Here is a 20663-nt window from a genome sequence, read left to right on the forward strand (position 1 = left end):
ACCCAGGGCCTGGGTTAGGAGAGGTTGGGGGACACTGGTAACAGGACCAGAGGTGTGGGAAGCCCACACCTATACTTTTCTGGCAAGAACGCTAGGTTTTTGGAGGAAGCTCGTTCGGCAGCTGTGTTGCCATGGGCCGGAGGAAGGCACTAAAAAAAAAAAAAAAAAGAACGCTAGGTTTTTAATTTAGTCTCTAAAATCAGAATATGTAGGCCCTGGATTCATCCCGCATTTCGTGAGCAAACTCTGTATGCCAGGCACGGTGCTGGGCCATGTGGCTTCCTCCAGGAATAACGCGGCCCCATGCTAGAGGAACCCAGGCCTGGGTTAGGAGAGGTGGGTGGACACTGGTAACAGGACCAGAGGTGTGGGAAGCGCGGCAATGGAGGGCTGTGCCAAGTGGACACCCGAAGGAGAGAACCTGTCCTCGGAGGTCACTCATGCATCCAACAAACATTTCCCAAACACTGGCTACGTGGTAAGCACCATCCTAGGTGCTGGGGACACCACAGTGAGCAAGACACGTAAGACCCCACCTCCCATGAGGCTTCCTTTCTAATGAGGAGACAATAAAAAAGTAAACAAATAAACAAACAAGGTAAGTGGAAGAGAGATCCATGTTAGGCATCCAGTAAAACACCAACGGGGTGCGCAGAAGCAGCGAGGGCCAGGTATCTCCCAAGTTTGAAACCCCAGCTTCACTATGCACAGCTCACCCTAGAACACCTCTCTGTGCCTCCGTATCTTCATCTGTAAAATGGAGAGAATAACAGGCCCTACCTCATAGGTTGAGAATTAATGAGTTAATGTAAGTTCCTGGAATAGTACCAGGCTCATGGTGGGCGACAGAGTGAATGAGGACAGGGCCAGGCTACTCAGAGGGCTGGTCAGGAAATGCCTGTGTGTTGAGGAGACAGTGAAGATCTAAGGGAGATGCGTTCCAGGCAGCAGGGAACAGCAGGTGAGAAAGGTCTCAAGACAGGAAGTGAGCCAGGGTATGACCCAGAAAGAGGAAGCAGCCAGTGAAAAGCTGCCACTTAGAAACTCGCAGGCCATGGAACAGAAAGGGCTTTTATCCTCAGGATCAAGGTAAGCCATTGAAAGATTTTCAGCAGTGGAGGGAGGGAGGGAGGGAGGGAAAAGGGAGGGAGGGAGGTTGGGCATGCTCTGATTTCATACGAAGGAGGATCAGTCCAGCTCTATGTCATGTGGAGAAAGGACAGTGTGACAGGCGGAAAGAGACAACACGGGAGTCAGCTGGGAGGAGGAATGGAGGCAAGATCCCATCCAAGACCAGGAACCCACTGTTGTAATGTACCCCGCGAATCACAGGAGGACGCCTCAAGAAGTCGAATTAAAGAGTCACATTTATTACAATCCGGGACTATGAGGGGCCATTCCCAAATCTCATAGCCATAAGATGGTGGCCAAACCAGACTTATATAGGCAAAGATCACAAAGGTATTGATTACATCCCAGGGTTTGGAATGAGGCACCTGGCTCGCAAAAAAGCAGATTACACATGCAGAATTAAGCATGTTAATTACAGTTTCAGGTATCAGGGTCACCGAGGACAGTTTAGAGTAATTGTGCTGTCCTGTTTCCAGTACAGTAGAATGTGCTCTCTAAGACCAGTATGATAACAATCAATGGGATAGTCATTCAATCGATAAGGCATTCAATCGAATGGGATGACTTATACAATTTAGAAAATCAAAGTAACCTGTCCATTGTTAAGCAAATAGGTACCATACTTCACCACTATTGAGAATAAGACAGGACACTTCAAATCCTCCTCCATCTGCGGTGTGCAAGGACGTCTGGGCAAAAAATATGAAAAAGATGATTAAACTCTGACACGAGAGAGAGACTGCGGCAGATGGCCTGTGGGCCCTAGGGGAGAGACATGATCTAAGCAATTTAGAAAAGCTACATCTCCTCTTGTAATTTACAAAACGCTACAATTTACTATTCATATCCATTACACTGACATTAACTGAGTGCTTACTTCATGCCCGGAGTAAGGTGCTAAATTCATGTTCTCTTTTTTTTTTTTTTTAATATATTTTATTGACTTTTTACAGAGAGGAAGGGAGAGAGATAGAGAATTAGAAACATTGATGAGAGAGAACGATCGATCAGCTGCCTCCTGCACATCTCCTACTGGGGATATGCCCGCAACCAAGGTACATGCCCCTGACCGGAATCGAACCTGGGACCTTTCAGTCCGCAGGCCGACGCTCTATCCACTGAGCCAAACCGGTTTCGGCGATGTTCTCATTTAATTCTCACAAAATCTCTAGCCATCCATTCAACACACGTGTATTGCCAGGCACTGTTCTAGATAAGCCAGAAAGAGTTGCTGCCAGCACCGAGCTTGCCCTCTAAAGGCAGAGACAGAGCCTACACAAGGAAACAAAAGTATTTCAGTGTGATGAGTACTATGAGGAAGACAGCAGACTGAGGGGGTGAAGAGGGGTGGCGGGAGGAGCAGCGGTCTTGGGAATAGTGGTCAGAGAAGATCTCCCTGAGGAAGTAACTCGAGCTTTCACCACGTGAGAGGTAATCCTAGAGGAGCAAGAGTGGGCACTAAGGGTCCAGACGCCAGGCTGGAGGTGGTGGGGAAATGGCATTCAAGATGGATTCTGAAAGAAAAACAAAGAGGACTTAGCAGAGAACTCAATGTAGTTGCAGAGGGGAAAGGGACTAGTACTGATGACTACAAGGTTTTGCACAGAGCACCATTCCTTGGGTCCCATTAACAAACATTGGGAGAACTGGAAGGTGAGCAGATTGGGAGGCAATTTATGGAAACAGGTGCTGCTATTCACATTTCCATTTTGCAGAGAAGCAAGCCGCTTTAGAGATCGAATAACCTGCCCAAGCTCACCCAACTGGCGAGTGGAATTACATACTTTTCCTTTTACCCTCACAGCACCTCCTTCGTATTACCTCCTAGGATAGCTGAGGAAAGTGAGGCCCAGCTTAGAAAGGGGCGGTCAAGAGCAGATATCAGATCTCATCGCCGATATATTTGCCAATAAAGGAGACAGCTTGGAAGACTGACAAGGTGAAACCTAGGAGACAGGGTAGAAGAGGATCTGAGGTTTGAATAAAATCGCGCCCTCAAAAGGTTCGCTTTCAAAGTTCTGAAATTCCCCAGTAAGATTCCAGGACAAACGCCGTAGCTGGGAGCTGCGGGAAGGGCAGCACTGTCGCCCACCGTAGGAAGGTGCTTCCTGGGTGGCCCCTGAGCATCACAGATGCTGATTTAACATGCCCGTCCGTGGGCTCCACATACTTGAATCTGCATTTTTCAAATGAGGGCTCCCGACATCCTCGACGGACAGTAAAGTTTGAGAACTACATTAGCAGGCTGGACTGGTCGCTTGACAGCTCTAGACCGCGGTTTCCCAAACTGGAAAAGACGGGGGCCGAGGGAGCGGGAGAATAACAATAAAATCTGCCTCTGGACGCTCGACTTCCCCCAGCCGGTGAGACTCGAATCACGTGATGGGCTAGAAAAGGCCGGCGCGACTGCGTACTGAGAGGCCGAACGGCCCGCAAGGCATTGTGGGACACAGGGGGGCCGTCAGCCGCTCCCGCCTCCAGCTTTGACGGCACGGCTGCCACGTTGCAATAAATCTAAACGCCTTTTCGGGGCGTCGCCGGGTGCCTCCGGGCGTAACTGTAAACACCCTTCTTGTGTCTAAGAGCCGACAAGGCTAATGAAGCCACCTCCCAAAGAGCAGTGACAAACTTCCGGTGTGCCTTCGCTTTACGACTCGCGTTCCGCCGCCGAGCCCAAAGGAAGCGGCAGCGCAGTTTACGGCAGCGCCGGTCAGGTTTACGGCGCCGGTCACTGCGCGCGCACCGTCCCTCCTTTCCAGTCGCCTCGGAGTGCAGCAGGTAGCGAGCTGTCTGGCCTGGTCTATCTTTCGCCATCCGGGCCGGCTGAGGCCCGTGCAGGTGAGTGGCGTGTTCCGTAGGATTCCGGGGGCCTCCGGAGCCGGCTTGGGCTGGGCCCGGCTTTCAGAGGCTCCCGGAAGAGACCCCCCCGGACGTCCCCTCCTGCTGCCGCTGTCCCTCCGCTGGAAGTGGCAGGAATCCGCCTTCCGGGGCCCAGGTCCAGCGTGCGGGGTGCGTGAGGTCCCTGGCTCTAAACTCCGCTTAGTGGACGAGGGCTGAGCGAATTTAATAATGTCATTTGACCCAGCTGGGTCTCCGGGTCTTTTAAGTGGCCAAAGCTTGAGTTTCCGGGAATGCCAAGCGAGTCGGTGTTCGGCCTGCCCTGAGGAGTTCCCAGTCTGAAGGTTTCCTTCCTTTAGTTTAATGTGAAGCAGAAGCTAGGGTGGAGCATGTCTGAGCTCAGATCCGAACCATCGGGGCTTGATGGGGCACGACCTGTAGTGACAGCGATAATTACACAATACGGCGGCCGCCTGCAACCAGGCCCCCTGACTGCCCTGTTGGTGCCCGCCCAGCTGTCAGGCCATTTTAACTGAAGGGCTCGGTCGGTCCTACCTGTTCCATTCCGCGCACTTATTTCGCTCGTGTGGAAACCCGGACTTCCACTCCCAGGAGGAATGCCTGTTAAGCCGTGGACCTGTTTCCTCCTCCAGCTGACAGGTCAAGCAGACTTTTAAAAGTGTGATTTGGAGACATCGTTGTTGTGCTATTAAATACAGCCTGAAACCCCAGGTCTTTTCAGGCTGCTCGCCAGCTGGAATATGATGGGAAGAATGCTGGACTTACCGCAGACAGCCCTGGGATCAGGTCTATTTTGAAATGATGGGTAGATCAACCCCTTGATTTGGCTGAGCTACAAGTTTTTATCTCTAAAGTGGGGTGTGGGAGAGTCAGTGGTGTTGAGGTCTCCGGCACAGTGCCCGACACTGAGTAGCAGCCCAATACTTAAGTTCTGCGACTGCCACCCCTCCCCTCCAGCCCTTTTTTTGTAGTAAAACTTCCTAAGTTCCGAGTTGGTGGGTAGAGCTTGCAAGTTCATTTTCTCGCTGTCGCCCAACTCCAGTTGCCGGCACCTCTGTAGGAAGCCTTCGTCTCCTTACTAACTTCAGTGTCCTGTGCTCCCTGGTTGCTCTCTGGCCTCCAGAAATATTTGTGTGATGAGATTTCCTCTGGGAACTCGCCATCTGAGCATATTCAGAGGGTTTTTGATAGAAACTGCCTGAAACATCCGTTGGGAGGCCCTGGTTTTTACCCTCCTGAGAGGAGCTGTCGCATTAGGCAGCGTATGGACTCAAGCCAGATAGCCAGGGTTCATTTTTTTCATCAACCAGCATTATGACTTTGGGCCATTTCTTTTCTGAAAAGTAGGGACAATACTGGCCCTTCCCTCAGACGGTTGGGGGGATTTAATGAATATGCATGGTAATCACTGAGAACAATGCTTGGTACTCAAATAGCTATGAACATTTGATGTATGGCCACTTTTATGGCCTTTTGCTTAGCTCTGTGTCCACTTGCTCTGCATAAGGATTTGCGTTACGACAGACTATTGGAAGAACAAGAAAAGAAAGTTGAATTTCAGGATATACCTACAGACTCTTATTTTCCTCAGCACTCTGAGTAGATGTATTTTTACAAGTCTGAATAGAAATTGGGTAGCATTTACAATGAAAGAATTTCTGTGTGTGTTAACTAATAAAAACGACGAACTTATTTTACACATGAAGAGATGGGTTTAGAGAAGCTAAATATTTTATGTCTTGGTGAAGGTGTTTCTAAGAACCTGGACATGGTAATTACACTTGAAAAAAAAGTTACTGCATTTTATCAAACTTAAGAAGCACTATTATTTTACGTAGCACCATTATTCTATATAACAGTAAGAAAGAAAAACTACCAATTAAGATATGACACCCCACCAAGCATGAGGTGCAGACTCATTTGAAAGATGTTACAGTGGAAAAAAGTCAATGAAGTGTAGTAAAGTAGTTTTGTTAGTACCGTATTTGCCGGCGTATAAGACGACTGGGCGTATAAGACAACCCCCTAACATTTCCACTCAAAATACAGAGTTTGTTATATACTCGCCGTATAAGACTACCCCCTCTTCCGCACACCTTCCACACACCAAATAAAAGGTAAAACAATATCAGATTTGATTTTAACATTTTAATTTATATTCAAATGCTTATGACATGCAGGAAAACTGTCACAAGGCTGTATGTAATCAAACATATACATAAAACAGTGCAAGTTTATTACCGGTAAACATACCGGTAATTCACTAAAGAAAACACACTCTATAGACTGGTACCGTAGATGCTTCTCAGGAACACAGGCAAGCAGCCCACAACCTAGAGGGACTGTCAATGATAGAAGACCAGCATTATGACTTTGGGCCATTTCTTTTCTGAAAAGTAGGGACAATACTGGCCCTTCCCTCAGACGGTTGGGGGGATTTAATGAATATGCATGGTAATCACTGAGAACAATGCTTGGTACTCAAATAGCTATGAACATTTGATGTATGGCCACTTTTATGGCCTTTTGCTTAGCTCTGTGTCCACTTGCTCTGCATAAGGATTTGCGTTAACAGACTATTGGAAGAACAAGAAAAGAAAGTTGAATTTCAGGATATACCTACAGACTCTTATTTTCCTCAGCACTCTGAGTAGATGTATTTTTACAAGTCTGAATAGTAATCGTGTAACATTTACAATGAAAGAATCTCTGTGTGTGTTAACTAATAAAACAAGGAACTTATTTTACACATGAAGAAATGGGTTTAGGGAAGCTAAATATTTTATGTCTCGGTGAAAGTGTTTCTAAGGACCTGGACATAGTAATTACACTTGAAAAAAAAGTTACTGCATTTTATCAAATCTTTGAGACACCACCAAACTTAAGAAACACTGTTATTTTATGTAGCACCATTATTCTATATAACAGTAAGAAAGAAAAACTGCCAATTAAGGTATGACACCCCACCAAGCATGAGGTGCAGACTCCTTTGAAAGATGTTACAGTGGAAAAACGTCAGTGAAGTGTAATAAAGCAGTTTTGTTAGTAGTCTTATCAGTTATAAGTATTCACAGTATTGTTTACAAGAAAACAAAGGAGTAGCTAAGATTTGAGAGTTCCATTTCATATGTTGCTTTTTAATTTAATCTATGTCTTAGCTTTCCTCAAATAGGCTTTTTTTTACCTTTAGGCTTTTCTTCATGAAGCTACTTACAGTATTTGTATATTTAAGGTTTTAGAAGATGGCAAAGTTCATGACACCCGTGATCCAGGACAACCCCTCTTCCGTTTTATTCTCTCAAAAGCATTAGTCCTGTGTTCCTTACGGGGACACCAGCTGAGAAAGGTTATGGCCTCTGGGTACCTCCAGTAGTCATAGGAGAGCTGGGCACTTACAAAGGCATTGTGAGCCGATCCTGCTGCTTTCCCACTCTGTGTCTCGCTTTGGGGGTTTCTGGGTCAACAGAAAATTGCCTGCTTGACCTGTGTGCTCTGTCTTCCCTTGTTGCTCTTACTAGGTTGCAGACTGGACGGGTACCACATACCAAGATAAGAGATACACGAGTAAGTGTTCTGACTGACTGCCCAATCAGGTCCTTGGGAAAATGGTTACTTTTTCTGGTAACCTCCACCTGAAAGTGTTCCAGAATGGTGACGAGATGCTGATAATACATAGTTTTAGGAGCTTATTCTAGACTGTGGACACTACCACATTTTTTGGAAGTAGCCCTAAAAGGTAGACTGTTCATTGAAGAAGTTTGACCTGTTATAGTGGGATTCCCACCCCCACCCCCCGTTTTTGAGGAGCCATGAACCCTTTTATATTCCCATTTTGCATTTCATTGTGTGGGGTTTAGTGAATCGGTGAAGCCACGCAGTGGATTCCAGTTTTAAATTCCTGGGTTTAAGATACTGATACAGTAAATTGGTTTTTTTATCAGAGATAGTTGGAAGTGGCTCTCTGGAATAGTAAGTTAAGATTATCTGAGTCTCAGGGCAGCCATTAGACATGTCTGCCTTGGGCACCAGATGATGAGAGTGATAGTACTTAAATCCCATATTTGCCTCCTGCAAGAATAAATTTTAACTCATATTCTTACAGACTGAGGCAGAGAGTGGAATGGGTTTATCTTGAGTTCCTCAGATTCTGTCTTGACTTTAAAAGTCTTTAGATCAGAACTTTTTAAAACTTAAATGTGCATGAATCACCTGGGGATCCTTTTTAAATGCGGTTCTGAGTCAGTGGTCAGGTGAGGCTGTGAGTTTGCATGTCTACGATGCTCCCAGCCAATGTTAGGGATCCACACTTAAATTGCAGGGCTTTAAGCTGGTGTGTATTCGTAAGTCTGTAGGTGGTGGTTGTTACACACTATCCCCTTTGCCTCCAGATAAGTACTCCTCTCAGTTTGGTGGTGGAAGTCAGTATGCTTATTTCCACGAGGAGGATGAAACGAGTTTCCAGCTGGTGGACACAGCGCGCACCCAGAAGACCGCCTACCAGCGGAATCGAATGCGATTTGCACAGGTAGGCCAGGAGCCAGCAGTCTGACCACCTTAGGGCTGTTATCTGCTGCTAAAAGTGCAGCCCTGTGAGTACTGATGAGAGGAAGGCATGTTATGGGTCCTCTTGTGAACCCTAGGGAGCTCCTCAGTGACAAACTATGTAAAGTAAACTTGACTAGTTCCAGGGATGCATTTAAATGGTTTAGATTTCTGTTGACCAGTAAGTAGGACATTGTACCCCTGTGCTAAGAATGACGTTTGTGCCAGATAAAAGGTGTATCTGTGCCTATTGCCTGACTTAATTGCTAGACTACAGACTTTATTAAGCAGATGGTCCAGTTGGATCACATCTCATTATATAAAAAGGCAAACTCAGTCACTCTAATAAAGAGCCAGTAAACTTACTTCAGTAAAATAGTACTTCTAAGTGAATGTGCATCTAAGCCAACTCCAAGTATATACTCAACTAAACCCCCAGACTGTTGATTATTAGAGTAAAGGCAAAGTAAAATGTGCAGCTTGGCCCTGGCATGTGTGGCTCAGTTGGTTGGAGCATCATCTCATACACTGAAAAGTCGTGGGATGAGTCCCAGTCAGGCACATATCTAGGTTACAGGTTTAGTCTCCAAGGCAACCAACTGATGTTCTCTCTCATCAGTGTTTCTCCCTTCCTCCCTCTAAAATCAATAAAGCATTAAAAAATAATAAGAATAAAATGTACAGCTTGGATTTGGCATTCTGAACTTTGGCTAATGACCTCCCATGAAGCACTTCCTACTGTAGCCAAATCTTAAAGATTTTAACACGGATGTTTTTTCCTAATTCCCAGCGGAATCTCCGCAGAGACAAAGATCGACGGAACATGTTGCAGTTCAATCTGCAGACCCTGCCTAAGAGCGCCAAGCAGAAAGAGAGGTGAGGCTCCCAGCCTGCCAGGACAAGGCATTCTTCCAGGACTAAACACTCTGAACTCATTAGGCCAGAGAGGAAAATGGTGGTCTTCCCCACTATTGCAAACAAAACCACCTTCCTAAGCAGGCTAAGCCACTGCTTCAACCTGACATCGTGCCCTAAGGGCCAGTTTCAGTTCGAGGCAGACAGCACGAGCAAGAAGCTATTTACAGTGGACATACACGCTGAAGGACACCAAGGCAAATCAGAGACTCTGGAGGAGGGGTCCTCAAACTGCGGCCCGCCGAAAACATTTGTTTTTTTACTTCAAAATAAGATATGTGCAGTGTGCATAGGAATTTGTTCATAGTGTGTTTTTTTTTTTAACTATAGTCCGGCCCTCCAACGGTATGAGGGACAGTGAACTGGCCCCCTGTTAAAAAAGTTTGAGGACCCCTGCTCTGGAGCTTACCTAGGCTCAGCTCTGCCGGAGCACAACTCCTGGGGCCCTATTCGCACTGGGTCCTATGAGCCCTCCTGGAGCTGCACCATGCAACGGTCTGGCCCAGGTTGGGGCTGCCAGTGGACAGTTTCTAGATGGAGTAAAATAGACCTGGTCAGTATTTGAGGACAATATACCCTACCAGCCATTCAGCAAAGGAGATCATCTCTTTTGTTCCTCTTTATTAAGCCCTCACTTTTCTTAAAAATCTGCACTGAAGGCACAATTTTTCTGTCTTTCCAGAGAACGCATACGACTGCAGAAAAAATTTCAGAAACAGTTTGGCGTGAGGCAGAAATGGGACCAAAAATCACAGGTAGTGTATTCGTGCCAGAATTCTATCTGGGCATTTGATTTTGTTTATTTGTTTGGTTTTGTAACAGCTTTGAGATATAATTCATATACTAAACAACATGGTTTTTAGTATATTTATAAAATTGTACCATCATTACTGTAGTCAATTTCAGAACATTTGCATCACTCTAAAAAGAAGCCCTGTACCCTTTAGCAGTCAGCCACTAGTCTCCCCTAACCCTAGACTACCACTACTCTAGTCTCTTTCTCTGGGTGTGCCTGTTCTGTTCGTTTTTTCCTATCAGTGGAATCCTGCAATGTGTGATCTCTAAGGTACATCCATGTTGTACCATGTGTCCGTTCTTAATTTTTTTGTATTGCTGAATTCCATTGTATGGATGGACCACCTTTTGTTTATCTGTTCACCAGTTGATGGACATTTGGGTTGTTTCCACTGTTTGCTATTATGAAGAATGCTGCTGTGAACATTCCTGTACGAATGTTTGTGTGGACATTGTGAGAATAGAAGACACATGTAAGCAAGGGTGTAGTTACAATTGTGGAAGTTACATTTTGCTAAATAAGATGCTTGCTGTGTCAAGAATAGATAGCTAATACCTTGAGAGAAATCTAAAGGGGCTGCTACAGCTCCTTTGGGAAATATAAAGAGCTGCTGTTCCCTGGTGACATCTTAATGAGGGGAGGAATTTTCCTTTGTTTTTGAACTCTTGATGCCTTGGTCCTCTTCTGGATTGTTAGCTCCTGAGAGTCAGGGGTGCTGTGTTATAAACAGCCAGCACGTAGTTAATGTTCCAGGTATATTTATTGAATAAAAGCCCTTCGTACTATTAACCTGCCTTTCACTTATGCTTTACACTGGCTGTAATTCTGTTCCCCCCCGTGGTTTTCATGACAGAAACCCCGAGACTCTTCGGTTGAAGTTCGCAGTGACTGGGAGGTGAAAGAAGAAATGGACTTCCCTCAGTTAATGAAGATGCGCTACTTGGAAGTCTCAGAGCCACAGGACATGTGAGTGGCATCTTACTGCCTTCCATCATGCTCTCACGTGGGTGGACCAGCTGGTGGTGAATATTTTTCTGAAGCCCTAGTATTTCCAAAAAAAGACAAACCACTTACTCAAAAATAATCATGGGAAGGTGGCAAGAAAGCAGTTACTGGTAATAAACTTTGGATCGCATTGAAGTTCCTGGCATTGCAAGCAAAAGAAAGAAAGAAGTTGTATAGCTCTTTTTGGCAGGAGAACAGGAGCAAAGCAAAAGCAGAAAGAAATTTGCTGATATTAAATTCCAGGTTTCTTTCCGCTTCCTGGAATCTTGAGCAAAAGAGAAATTAAGTTATATAGCTCTTTTGGCAGAAGGAGAAAGACAGCAGTTGTTCAGGACAAGCAAAGCTTTCCTGACACTTTGGAGCGCTCCTTACCTCACAGGGCACGGAGTGGGAATAACTTGAAGCGCCAGACTCAACATCAACACGTCTGGATGCCTGTCAGTCCTCATCTCCCGCCTTTAAAATGGGGAGGTTGAGCTGAATCGGTTGTGTTCACACTATTATCTGGAGCCACATTGGGGGCTCAGGGAACAGGCACCTGAGTGAGCCCTGAGAGTTCATCTCCTGTTCCAGTCGGATACTCTTTTCACTTCTTACATATTAGACTTCTGGGGAAGACTCCAGATTCCAAGGCATAACAGTAAAAGCAGGTGATCTTCCCCTTACTTTGCATGTGTTGCCCACTCTCCCTACAGCGAGTGCTGCGGGGCCCTGGAATACTACGACAAAGCCTTCGACCGCATCACCACGAGGAGCGAGAAGCCCCTGAGGAGCATCAAGCGCATCTTCCACACCGTCACCACCACAGACGACCCCGTCATCCGAAAGGTGTGCAGCCCTCTACTGCCCACCCACCCGTTAGGGATGCCACCAGCTTCTACAGCCACGGCCCAGAAAGAACTGAGGACGCAGGGTTGGGGCTTGGAAACCCCTCTGGATAAGTCTTCTGAATCGGACTTAGGAGGTGGTGGAGATAAAGGCACTCTGCTGGCTGGACCATGAATGCTGGTGTTAAGTAAAGCTGGATTCAGATCCCAGCTCTCCGTGCGTCCTAGCGCCACCTTTCTGGACCCTTCATTTTCTTCCTGTAAAATGGGGTAAATGCACTTAGCACATGCCCTGGGGTGAGGATGGCAGAAAGCGCCGAGCAGTGCTTTCCTGGAACATGGCCAGTGCTCACTGAGCTACGGACCCGCCTGGCCCGGGGTGGTGACTGCCGCCAGAAGCCCGCTGGCTGATGGCTGCAGCCTTGCTCAGCTAGAGGTGCACGTGTTACGTGTGGGTGTGGCTCTGAAGGCTTCTTACTGAGGAGTCCTCTCCCCTCGGTGTGAATGGCAGACCCGAGGGTGTCTCACTCCTCTCTTCTGTCCTTTCTGCAGCTGGCAAAAACCCAGGGGAATGTGTTTGCCACCGACGCCATTCTGGCCACACTGATGAGCTGCACCCGCTCCGTGTATTCCTGGGACATTGTCGTCCAGAGAGTCGGATCCAAGCTCTTCTTTGACAAGAGGGATAACTCTGACTTTGGTAAGAGGCCTGTCCGGGAACAGCACAAGGGCAGTGAATGTTTCCATCGGCTCAGAGCAGTCTTGGTGCTGGAGAAGGGGCGGCAGATGGTCTGTCTCCCTGCAGGCGTTGACAGCTTGTCACAGCCCTCCCAGCCTCAGAGGCACGGAGAAGGAACTGTCGCTGCAGTCCCTCCTTGGGGCGTCAGCATTGAGTCCTCACAGCGCCCCAAAATCATGCTTCCAAATGTTACTCATTTGAATAATACTTTTGTGACTTGTCTTTAGTGTTGATGTGTACGTTTTTAATTGATGGGTTATTTATATTTCAGTGTATTTATAAAAGAAAAATATATGTGCGTGTATGTTTTATACCAAAGAGTATAAAACATATACATACCTGCCATGATTGAAAATCAGGTCACTCAGCAGTGAAACAAAACAGTATAATTATATTGTGCACCTCAGGCCTTGTATTTGTTGAAAGCTGATAAAATCAAACATTCTCTTAAAGAACCCAAAAGGCTTGGAAAGGGATAGATGTTTACACTGTGATTGAATTTAATGTTAGACCCTCCCCCCGGTACCTGCTACTGCCCCATCTTGGGAGACCCATGGTAATAGACGGCATTTATTTGAAGGGAGGGCATTTCGATCACCACGTCTCTCCATGGTACTGTGCACGTCATCAGTGATTCTGTTTTGTGGGTGGGTGACCATGCTGCCACTTTTGCAGACCTCCTGACAGTGAGTGAGACAGCCAACGAGCCCCCTCAAGATGAAGGTAATTCCTTCAACTCGCCCCGCAACCTGGCCATGGAAGCAACCTACATCAACCACAACTTCTCCCAGCAGTGCCTGAGGATGGTGAGGAGGGGCAGCATCTGGGCACGAGCTGCCTTTTGGCAACTACAGCTACTTTCCTGAGCATCTGCTTGGTCATCGGCTCTGGGCATGTGCGATTGAGCAGGACAGATAGGGTGCCTACCTGTCTCCAAGGAGTGTCAATCTTGGGCTTTGAGGTCACGTTGCCTGGCTTTGAACCCTGGATCAACACCTCATAGCTTTGTGATTTTAGGCATGTTTCTTCTCTGTTAAACAGAGAACACTAATACTTGTCTCACACAGGCACATTGTAAGGGTTCCATCAATTATTTGACAACTGCATTGTGGGGTACAAGTACTGTTCCGGAGGCAAGTTCCTGCCCCTGGGAAGCTTCATTATAATGGAGGAGGAAAAACAGTAAACCCTAAATGCATATAGATGTGTGCTATTGAGAAAAATGAGCCCGGAGAGGCATGGTTGCTAATTAAATGAGAGACATGGAGCACACAGTCGACACATGTAAGGAGTTGTTGGTAAACACTAGCTGTTAGCATCTTGTAGTTCATGGGGTGCTTGCGCTCGGAGAGGGTAAGTAGGCAGACAGCATGCAATGAGCTCAGCCCCTTCAAGGGCTCCAGGAACCCAGCCTGAGCTGTAACTAAGCGTTTCAGAGTCTGGTCGATTGACTTGGTGACAAGTTGGTGCTGTCTCGTAACACCTTTGTCACCTTTGCAGGGGAAAGAAAGGTACAACTTCCCCAACCCAAACCCGTTTGTGGAAGACGACATGGATAAGAATGAAATCGCCTCTGTTGCATACCGGTATGTCACCTCGGGTAGGGTGTGCACAGACCCGACCCTGTGTGGGGTGAAATACCTGCAATTTAGGGTCTGAGGTGACCAACTAAGTTTCTTCATTGCAGGTACCGCAGGTGGAAGCTTGGAGACGACATTGACCTGATTGTCCGTTGTGAGCATGATGGTGTCATGACCGGAGCCAATGGGGAAGTGTCCTTCATCAACATCAAGACTCTCAACGAATGGGACTCCAGGGTGAGGCGCACCTCTGTCACCCTCTTGGGGCTCCACGTCTGCAAGGCGTGTTGTCTCAGGCTAGTTTGTTTTCCCCTTGTGTTACTTGAAGGGCTACCGAGATTTTTATCTTCTGTGTTTTCCCTCCACTTAATTCAAAGATTAGCTTTTATCTGGCTCTGCAGAACACACTGCAAGTGGAACGTGCTTTCTTCGATTTTCCTCCTCTTTCTGCTCTCTCCGCTGGTGTGCCCTGATTGTTGGACTGTTATCCTTTCTGCAGCTACCCAGCTGTGTGCCTGAATTTGAACTGGGTGGCAGTGCTCCTGGGTGCTGCTGTAAAGAGTTCTCAGTGCGAAGGGCAGCTCCAAGGCCAGGCTGTGTTGGAGTGGCCAGTGATGTGGAGCACAGGGCACTGAGCTCTGCCTTCATTAGAGCCAAGGGTTAGCAGTTAATGCTGCGGGTGGGGTGTGCGGACGATCCCCCCAGGTGTTCCTCAGTCTCCAGCCCCTGCTGGAAGGTTGGCTGTGGCCTTAGTTCTGGGCCGGTGGCCTTTTCTTAGACTTTCCACCATGGCTCCCTGTAGCATTTGGCGTTAGCTTTTCCCTGTGTCACTATGTGCATGACTCTGGTCTTACACATTTCTCAGCTTCCTTCACATATTTTCTGTGCTGGTTCCACTCTTTTTATCTCTCGTGGATCCTTCTCTCTGGGTCAGTCGCCTTCACGACTCTTTTTGCTATAATTACTTCTTTATACAGCCTTATGTTAGTTATCTTTTGCTCCGTAACAAATTAACTGAAAGTTGGAGGCTAAAAACAACATCCATTAGCTCGTAGTTTGGTAGGCCAGAAGTTCAGCTCATATGGTTTGGTTCTGTGCTCAGAATATCAGAAAGCTAAAGTCAAAGGTGTTAGCAGACCTGAATTCTCATCTATTGGTTCTGGAAGAAAAAACACTTCCAAGCTCATTCTAGTTGGCAGAATTCAGTTCCTTGAGGTATAGGACTGAGGTCCCCTATTCTCCTGCCACCTATCAGCTGGGGCCTCTCAGCTCCTGGTGGCCACCCATACTCCTTGCCCTGTCTTCCATCTTCACACCGGCAACAGCATCAAATCCTTCTCGTGCTCTGACTCTCTGACTTCCTCTGTCTCTAAGCTCTACACCACATTTAAGAGACTCACATGGTTAGGGGAGGCCCCCCCCAGTTGATCTTTTTTTCCCTCCCCTGGGTATATGTTGATTTTTTTTTTTTAGAAAGGAAGGGGGAGGGAAACATTGATTGGCTGCCTCCCTCACACACCCTGATCTGGGATCAAACCCACAAACCCCACATGTGCCCTGGTCGGGAATAGAACCAGCACCTTTCGGTATACAGGACAACGCTCCAACCAACTGAAGCACACCGGCCAGGGCAAATAACGGTCTTACCTCTGATTACCTACGGCCTGGCCCACTCGATAGCCAAGCCCAGGAGGGAGTTCCTTCTCTGCCAGAGGTGGTGCCAGGCTCACCTTTGCTCCTGACACTGGGCTTTCCTTCTGCAGCACTGTAATGGTGTTGACTGGCGTCAGAAGCTGGACTCCCAGCGAGGGGCCGTCATTGCCACCGAGCTGAAGAACAACAGCTATAAGTTGGCCCGATGGACCTGCTGTGCTTTGCTGGCTGGATCCGAGTACCTCAAGCTTGGGTGAGATTCGTGTCCAGGAGTTGTGAACGCATCTGTGGAAGGAGGTGTCTGCGGTCAGGGAGACAAGGGCTCGCCTTTTTCCCTTGCCCTTGGAAAAAGTCGGGTGTCCCCCTTTAACTGATATTTGTCCCCTGGTTCTGCCCCCGTCACTAACACCCCACTCTCCCCACTAGTTACGTGTCCCGGTACCATGTGAAAGACTCCTCGCGCCACGTCATCCTGGGCACCCAGCAGTTCAAGCCCAATGAGTTTGCCAGCCAGATCAACCTGAGCGTGGAGAATGCCTGGGGCATCCTGCGCTGTGTCATCGACATCTGCATGAAGCTGGAGGAGGGCAAGTACCTCATCCTCAAGGACCCCAACAAGCAGGTCATCCGCGTCTACAGCCTGCCGGACGGCACCTTCAGTTCCGACGAGGACGATGAGGATGAGGAAGAGGAGGAGGAGGAGGAAGAAGGTTTGTACAAGTCTCTTTCTGAGGTCTCGAGTGAGCGGCAGGCAGCCCAGGGACCAAGCTCTATGGCCACATTGCTCCTGAACCTTGGTGTAAACTTTCTGAGGGCTCCCTGAGACATGACTGCATTTGGAGTGGCGTTCGATCTGACTCCAGGAACTTGCTTCACGAGCCTGTAGGTCACATGAAGGGGGTGGGGAGGAGGGTGGTCTTTTAGAGGCTGGGTGAGGAAGAAGCTAGAGAAAGACAATGGAAGTCCCTGAAGTTAGCCAGTGGGCTGAAGGAGAAAAGGCTCTGGGTTGGCTACATGGGTTTAAGCTAGCTTTCTTGCTTCACCAGCTGGGGACTAAAGGAAACATGTCAGCCCCGTGAGGATCTGAAAGACTTGACTTGTGGGTGGAGGTGTTGAAATCATAAGCATTCACCAGTTTCACGTGGCTCATTTAACATTCTGTATCTTTCAGAGGAAGAAACTTAAGCCAGACGGTGATGTGGAGCTGGATTGTGTAAATTCACTGAGCCTAGCAGGGCCTTCGATTCCTGGCAGAATGTTTGTCTAATACCTGCACTCTGGAATTTGACAGATGGAATAAAGTATAAGTCTCTTTAGTCTCTTACCCTCAACACCTGCCTACATTATGATTTGATTGACAGCCCTTCTTCCTTCTCCAGGTAGCCCTTGGGAGAGGGAAGGGGAGATACAGAAGTTCCTTCCTGGAGTTCTCTGGGTTCTAGCCTTTGTTCTTGAGCATGTTGAGTTTACCATCCTGTTAGAGAGTGGATGCCCTAGACTTCTCTGTTCTTGGAACCCATGAAATTATCTGTTCCCGGAGACTCTTCATTGTGAGGTCCCACAGAGGTCCACATGAGAAGTCCATGGTCATGTGCCAAACCTAACTACTGCCCTTGGAGACACAAGTCACTAGTAAAAGCTGAAGCAGGGCACAGTCTCTGGAGGTTGAGGTGGGGCTTGTTGCTCATGGGGACGCCCTCAGAAGATTCGGTCTGACGTTCCACTGGGTGGGGATCAAAATGGTTGTAAATGTTTTCAAGCTTGGCTTGAGCTCGTGACCGTCTCAAGCTGGCACTCAAAGCAGTGTTAAAAACCAGAGTTACAGATGTTTAGGATATGTAAACTTACTTTAGTAGAGCGCTGTTTTTATTAAAGGATAGTGTTCTGTTCTTGGGACTATGAAGTGATTACATTGCCAGGTATTGTACTAAGCTTCTAGAAATATCTGAGCCTGACACCGAACTTACAATGTTGGTGGAAGTGATACCACTGTACAGATGAGGAAACAGGCTCAGCTTCTGAGTAACATTCTAAATTTTAATCAAAATTGTGCCTTAAAAAACAAGCAAAATGTATCGTACTTTGTTAGAGTTATTAGGAAGAGCATAAACGTGCTTAGGAAGTTTTCAGTGTAGGTAGTGTGATAAAAATGACGGATGAAAGTGGTGTGACAAGTGCCAAGTTTTTCAAAATTCAACTAATACCTAGCTGCCTCTTGCAGACTCCTGATGCAATCCAGGTGGATTTGCTGGGACAAGTGGGCAGGTGGAAGCTGGTTTCATGCCAACAAAACATTTGCATCAGCTTCCAAATACTTCATTTCTTTGATCTATCCCCTGCTCATCTGTCCTGTTGGGGCCACCAAGTTGATGGCTAAAAACAGTCCTAACTCAAAAGCCTTGGCTAGCGTCCTGCTGCCTACAGTCCAGGCTCAGCCTTGTTTCCAGGTCCTGCCGCACTTCATTGTCCTAATTTCCCATTTCTCACCAAATAAGACCAGCAACTATTTTAGGTACTTCCATTATTTGCCAGCTCCCGTTCTCAAATCTTCACAACCACTATGAAGTAGACCTCCCTACTTTATTTTTGGTTAGGTATTTGCCTAGCCTGTCTGGTTTCAATGTTCATTCAACAGATGCTCATTGAGGGCATCCTGTATGCCCTCAGATACTGGAGAGTGCACTGAGGTCATCGTAATGAATAAGGTCATTTCTGCTCTAATGGTGGTTTTTTTCTGCTGCTGATACAGGCCATGAAATTATAGATAAGTGGCATTTGTTAGTGCTTTCCTTGGTCTGAGAGGTCGGAGAAGGCGAGAGGTTTCAACTTTTTTAAAAATATATATTTTAATATTTTTAATTACACTCAACCACTTAGCCAGGCCAGCCAGGCTCAGCTACTATTTTTTATGAAAAGCAGCTCCAGCCATGCAAAGCTAGAATACAAAGTTCTTTCCACGTTAGACATGGCTGCTTTCCCACAAGAACCCTCAGTTCCATCTCACTGGACCACTTTAATGCCTCTTGAAGGTTCCTGTACTTCCCTCATAAATGTACTATGTTCTGTCCATGTCAATCTTGATAAAAGTTATGACACATTTTAATTGATTGGGGTCTGTGGGAGGAGCTAGAGTTTAAGGGGAGCGTTCTTGCATCCTGTGCCATTGTGGTGAGAACCCTACAGAAAGCTCTGGTGGTAATCGTCCCCTTCCTCTTTCCTTGTATAAGTTCCTCTTCCATCTTTGATTCGGTTGTACATGAGGCTTGCCATATTTTTCTTAAGTCTTTTTGATGGAAGAATTACCTACTTGATTCTGTTTCCAAGTTGATAATCTCATGCTCCCACCTCTGGGAGGCCAGGTACAATCATCCTGTTACCCTCCACGTGCTGTGCCCCACTTCGGCCACACCACTGCTGTGTAATAGTGGGTTTATGTTTAGTGTCATACTGGCCTATCATAGGCCACTGTATTTACATTACCAGGCTCAAAACATTCATGAATGAATAAAAAACATGTTATAAAGAGCTCATAATTGAGTGAAAAGGGGATTTTCATTCCAAGCTCCACCTCTAAATTGTGTGATCTTAAGCAAATCACTCTAACCACAGTATAGAGGTTTTGGCCAGTGGCTACAAAATGTTGTAAACAGAATTTTTGGCTACCTCACTGGTTGGCGAAAGATCAAGTCAATCATGAATGTTTCTTAATAAACAACAGACTGAATCATTGTGGTGTCCAGGTAAGAACTTTCAAACCTGTAAATTTTTATAAGGATATGCCTGGAAGCAAGATAACAGAAAAATGCTTCTCAGAATAACAGTTTGCAGCTTTTATGCATTCGGAATTAAAGGGGAAGGAAAGTAAGATACAGGAAGGTATCTTATCATTACAGGATAGGTAAGAGTATATGCTCTCTAGATCAGTGATGGCGAACCTATGACAGGCGTGTCAGAGGTGACACACGAACTCATTTTTTTGGTTGATTTTTCTTTGTTAAATGGCATTTAAATATATAAAATAAATATCAAAAATATAAGCCTTTGTTTTACTATGGTTGCAAATATCAAAAAATTTCTATATGTGACACGGCACCAGAGCTAAGTTAGGGTTTTTCAAAATGCTGACACCCGAGCTCAAAAGGTTCGCCATCACTGCCCTTGATGAAAGGCATTTCAAAGATGTGTTAGTCCTAGATGCACAGAAACAATGGACCCGGCTTGCTTCAGGCAAAGAGAAACCTTTTACTAAAGAATGCATATGCCTAGGGCATGACGACTCACCTGGACCTACCCAGTTAGGAATTTATCATCAGATCATGAAGTTACTTTCTGTAGAATCCCTTTTTTAGTCCACAGTAGCAAAAACCTGTTAATTGGTTTTTCTGTCCTGGCTTCACCAACCTGGTTTCCAGTCCCCAAAACCTGGGTAGCCAACTGGTCTTTAGCTACATTCACGGTGGAATGTAAGGGCTGGAATTACCCCCCAAGAATAATCTGCTCCCGCGCCTCCCAAGTGAAAAGGCGCAGCTGAAAACAAGGGCCCGCACCGGGGGCTTGGGAGGACCTCTAGCCCGGGCACCGCACCCCCCAGGCAGCACCTGCAGGCCCCCGCGCCG

The 20663-nt window shown here is 46.8% G+C and overlaps 1 protein-coding gene and 2 long non-coding RNA genes across 4 annotated transcripts in view; 2 read left to right on the forward strand and 1 right to left on the reverse strand.

Moving 5' to 3' along the window:
* Window positions 1–3379, reverse strand: part of LOC107182084 — a 44863-nt gene extending 41484 nt beyond the window's left edge. For both annotated transcript variants that reach the window (XR_001512804.1, XR_001512805.1), the window contains exon 1: window positions 3302–3379. This is a non-coding gene — a long non-coding RNA (uncharacterized LOC107182084). The remainder of the gene's footprint in view (window positions 1–3301) is intronic.
* Window positions 1045–7277, forward strand: LOC107182083. The gene is made up of 3 exons (XR_001512803.1): window positions 1045–1089; window positions 2847–3969; window positions 7223–7277. It is a non-coding gene; the product is annotated as an uncharacterized LOC107182083 (long non-coding RNA).
* A 62-nt stretch (window positions 7278–7339) lies between these two features.
* On the forward strand, window positions 7340–17378 carry EIF3D (eukaryotic translation initiation factor 3 subunit D). Its single transcript, XM_006757461.1, has 15 exons — window positions 7340–7350; window positions 7457–7466; window positions 7509–7554; window positions 8379–8515; window positions 9323–9408; window positions 10130–10202; window positions 11097–11209; window positions 11944–12076; window positions 12628–12775; window positions 13490–13620; window positions 14315–14400; window positions 14502–14631; window positions 16158–16300; window positions 16474–16757; window positions 17219–17378. The coding sequence occupies exons 1-15, from the start codon at window positions 7340–7342 to the stop codon at window positions 17230–17232; spliced, it is 1545 nt and encodes a 514-aa protein (XP_006757524.1). The 3' UTR covers window positions 17233–17378.
* The last annotated feature ends 3285 nt before the right edge of the window (window positions 17379–20663 follow it).

Source organism: Myotis davidii, unplaced genomic scaffold, assembly GCF_000327345.1.
Source record: "Myotis davidii unplaced genomic scaffold, ASM32734v1 scaffold514, whole genome shotgun sequence".
Lineage (NCBI taxonomy): Eukaryota > Metazoa > Chordata > Mammalia > Chiroptera > Vespertilionidae > Myotis > Myotis davidii.

Bases quoted from the DNA above. Each gene is read 5' to 3' on its own strand.
- EIF3D (XM_006757461.1), top strand. The intron at 9,409-10,129 runs GTGAGGCTCCCA...CTGTCTTTCCAG, and splicing joins AGCGCCAAGCAGAAAGAGAG to AGAACGCATACGACTGCAGA. The intron at 16,301-16,473 runs GTGAGATTCGTG...TCTCCCCACTAG, and splicing joins TCCGAGTACCTCAAGCTTGG to TTACGTGTCCCGGTACCATG.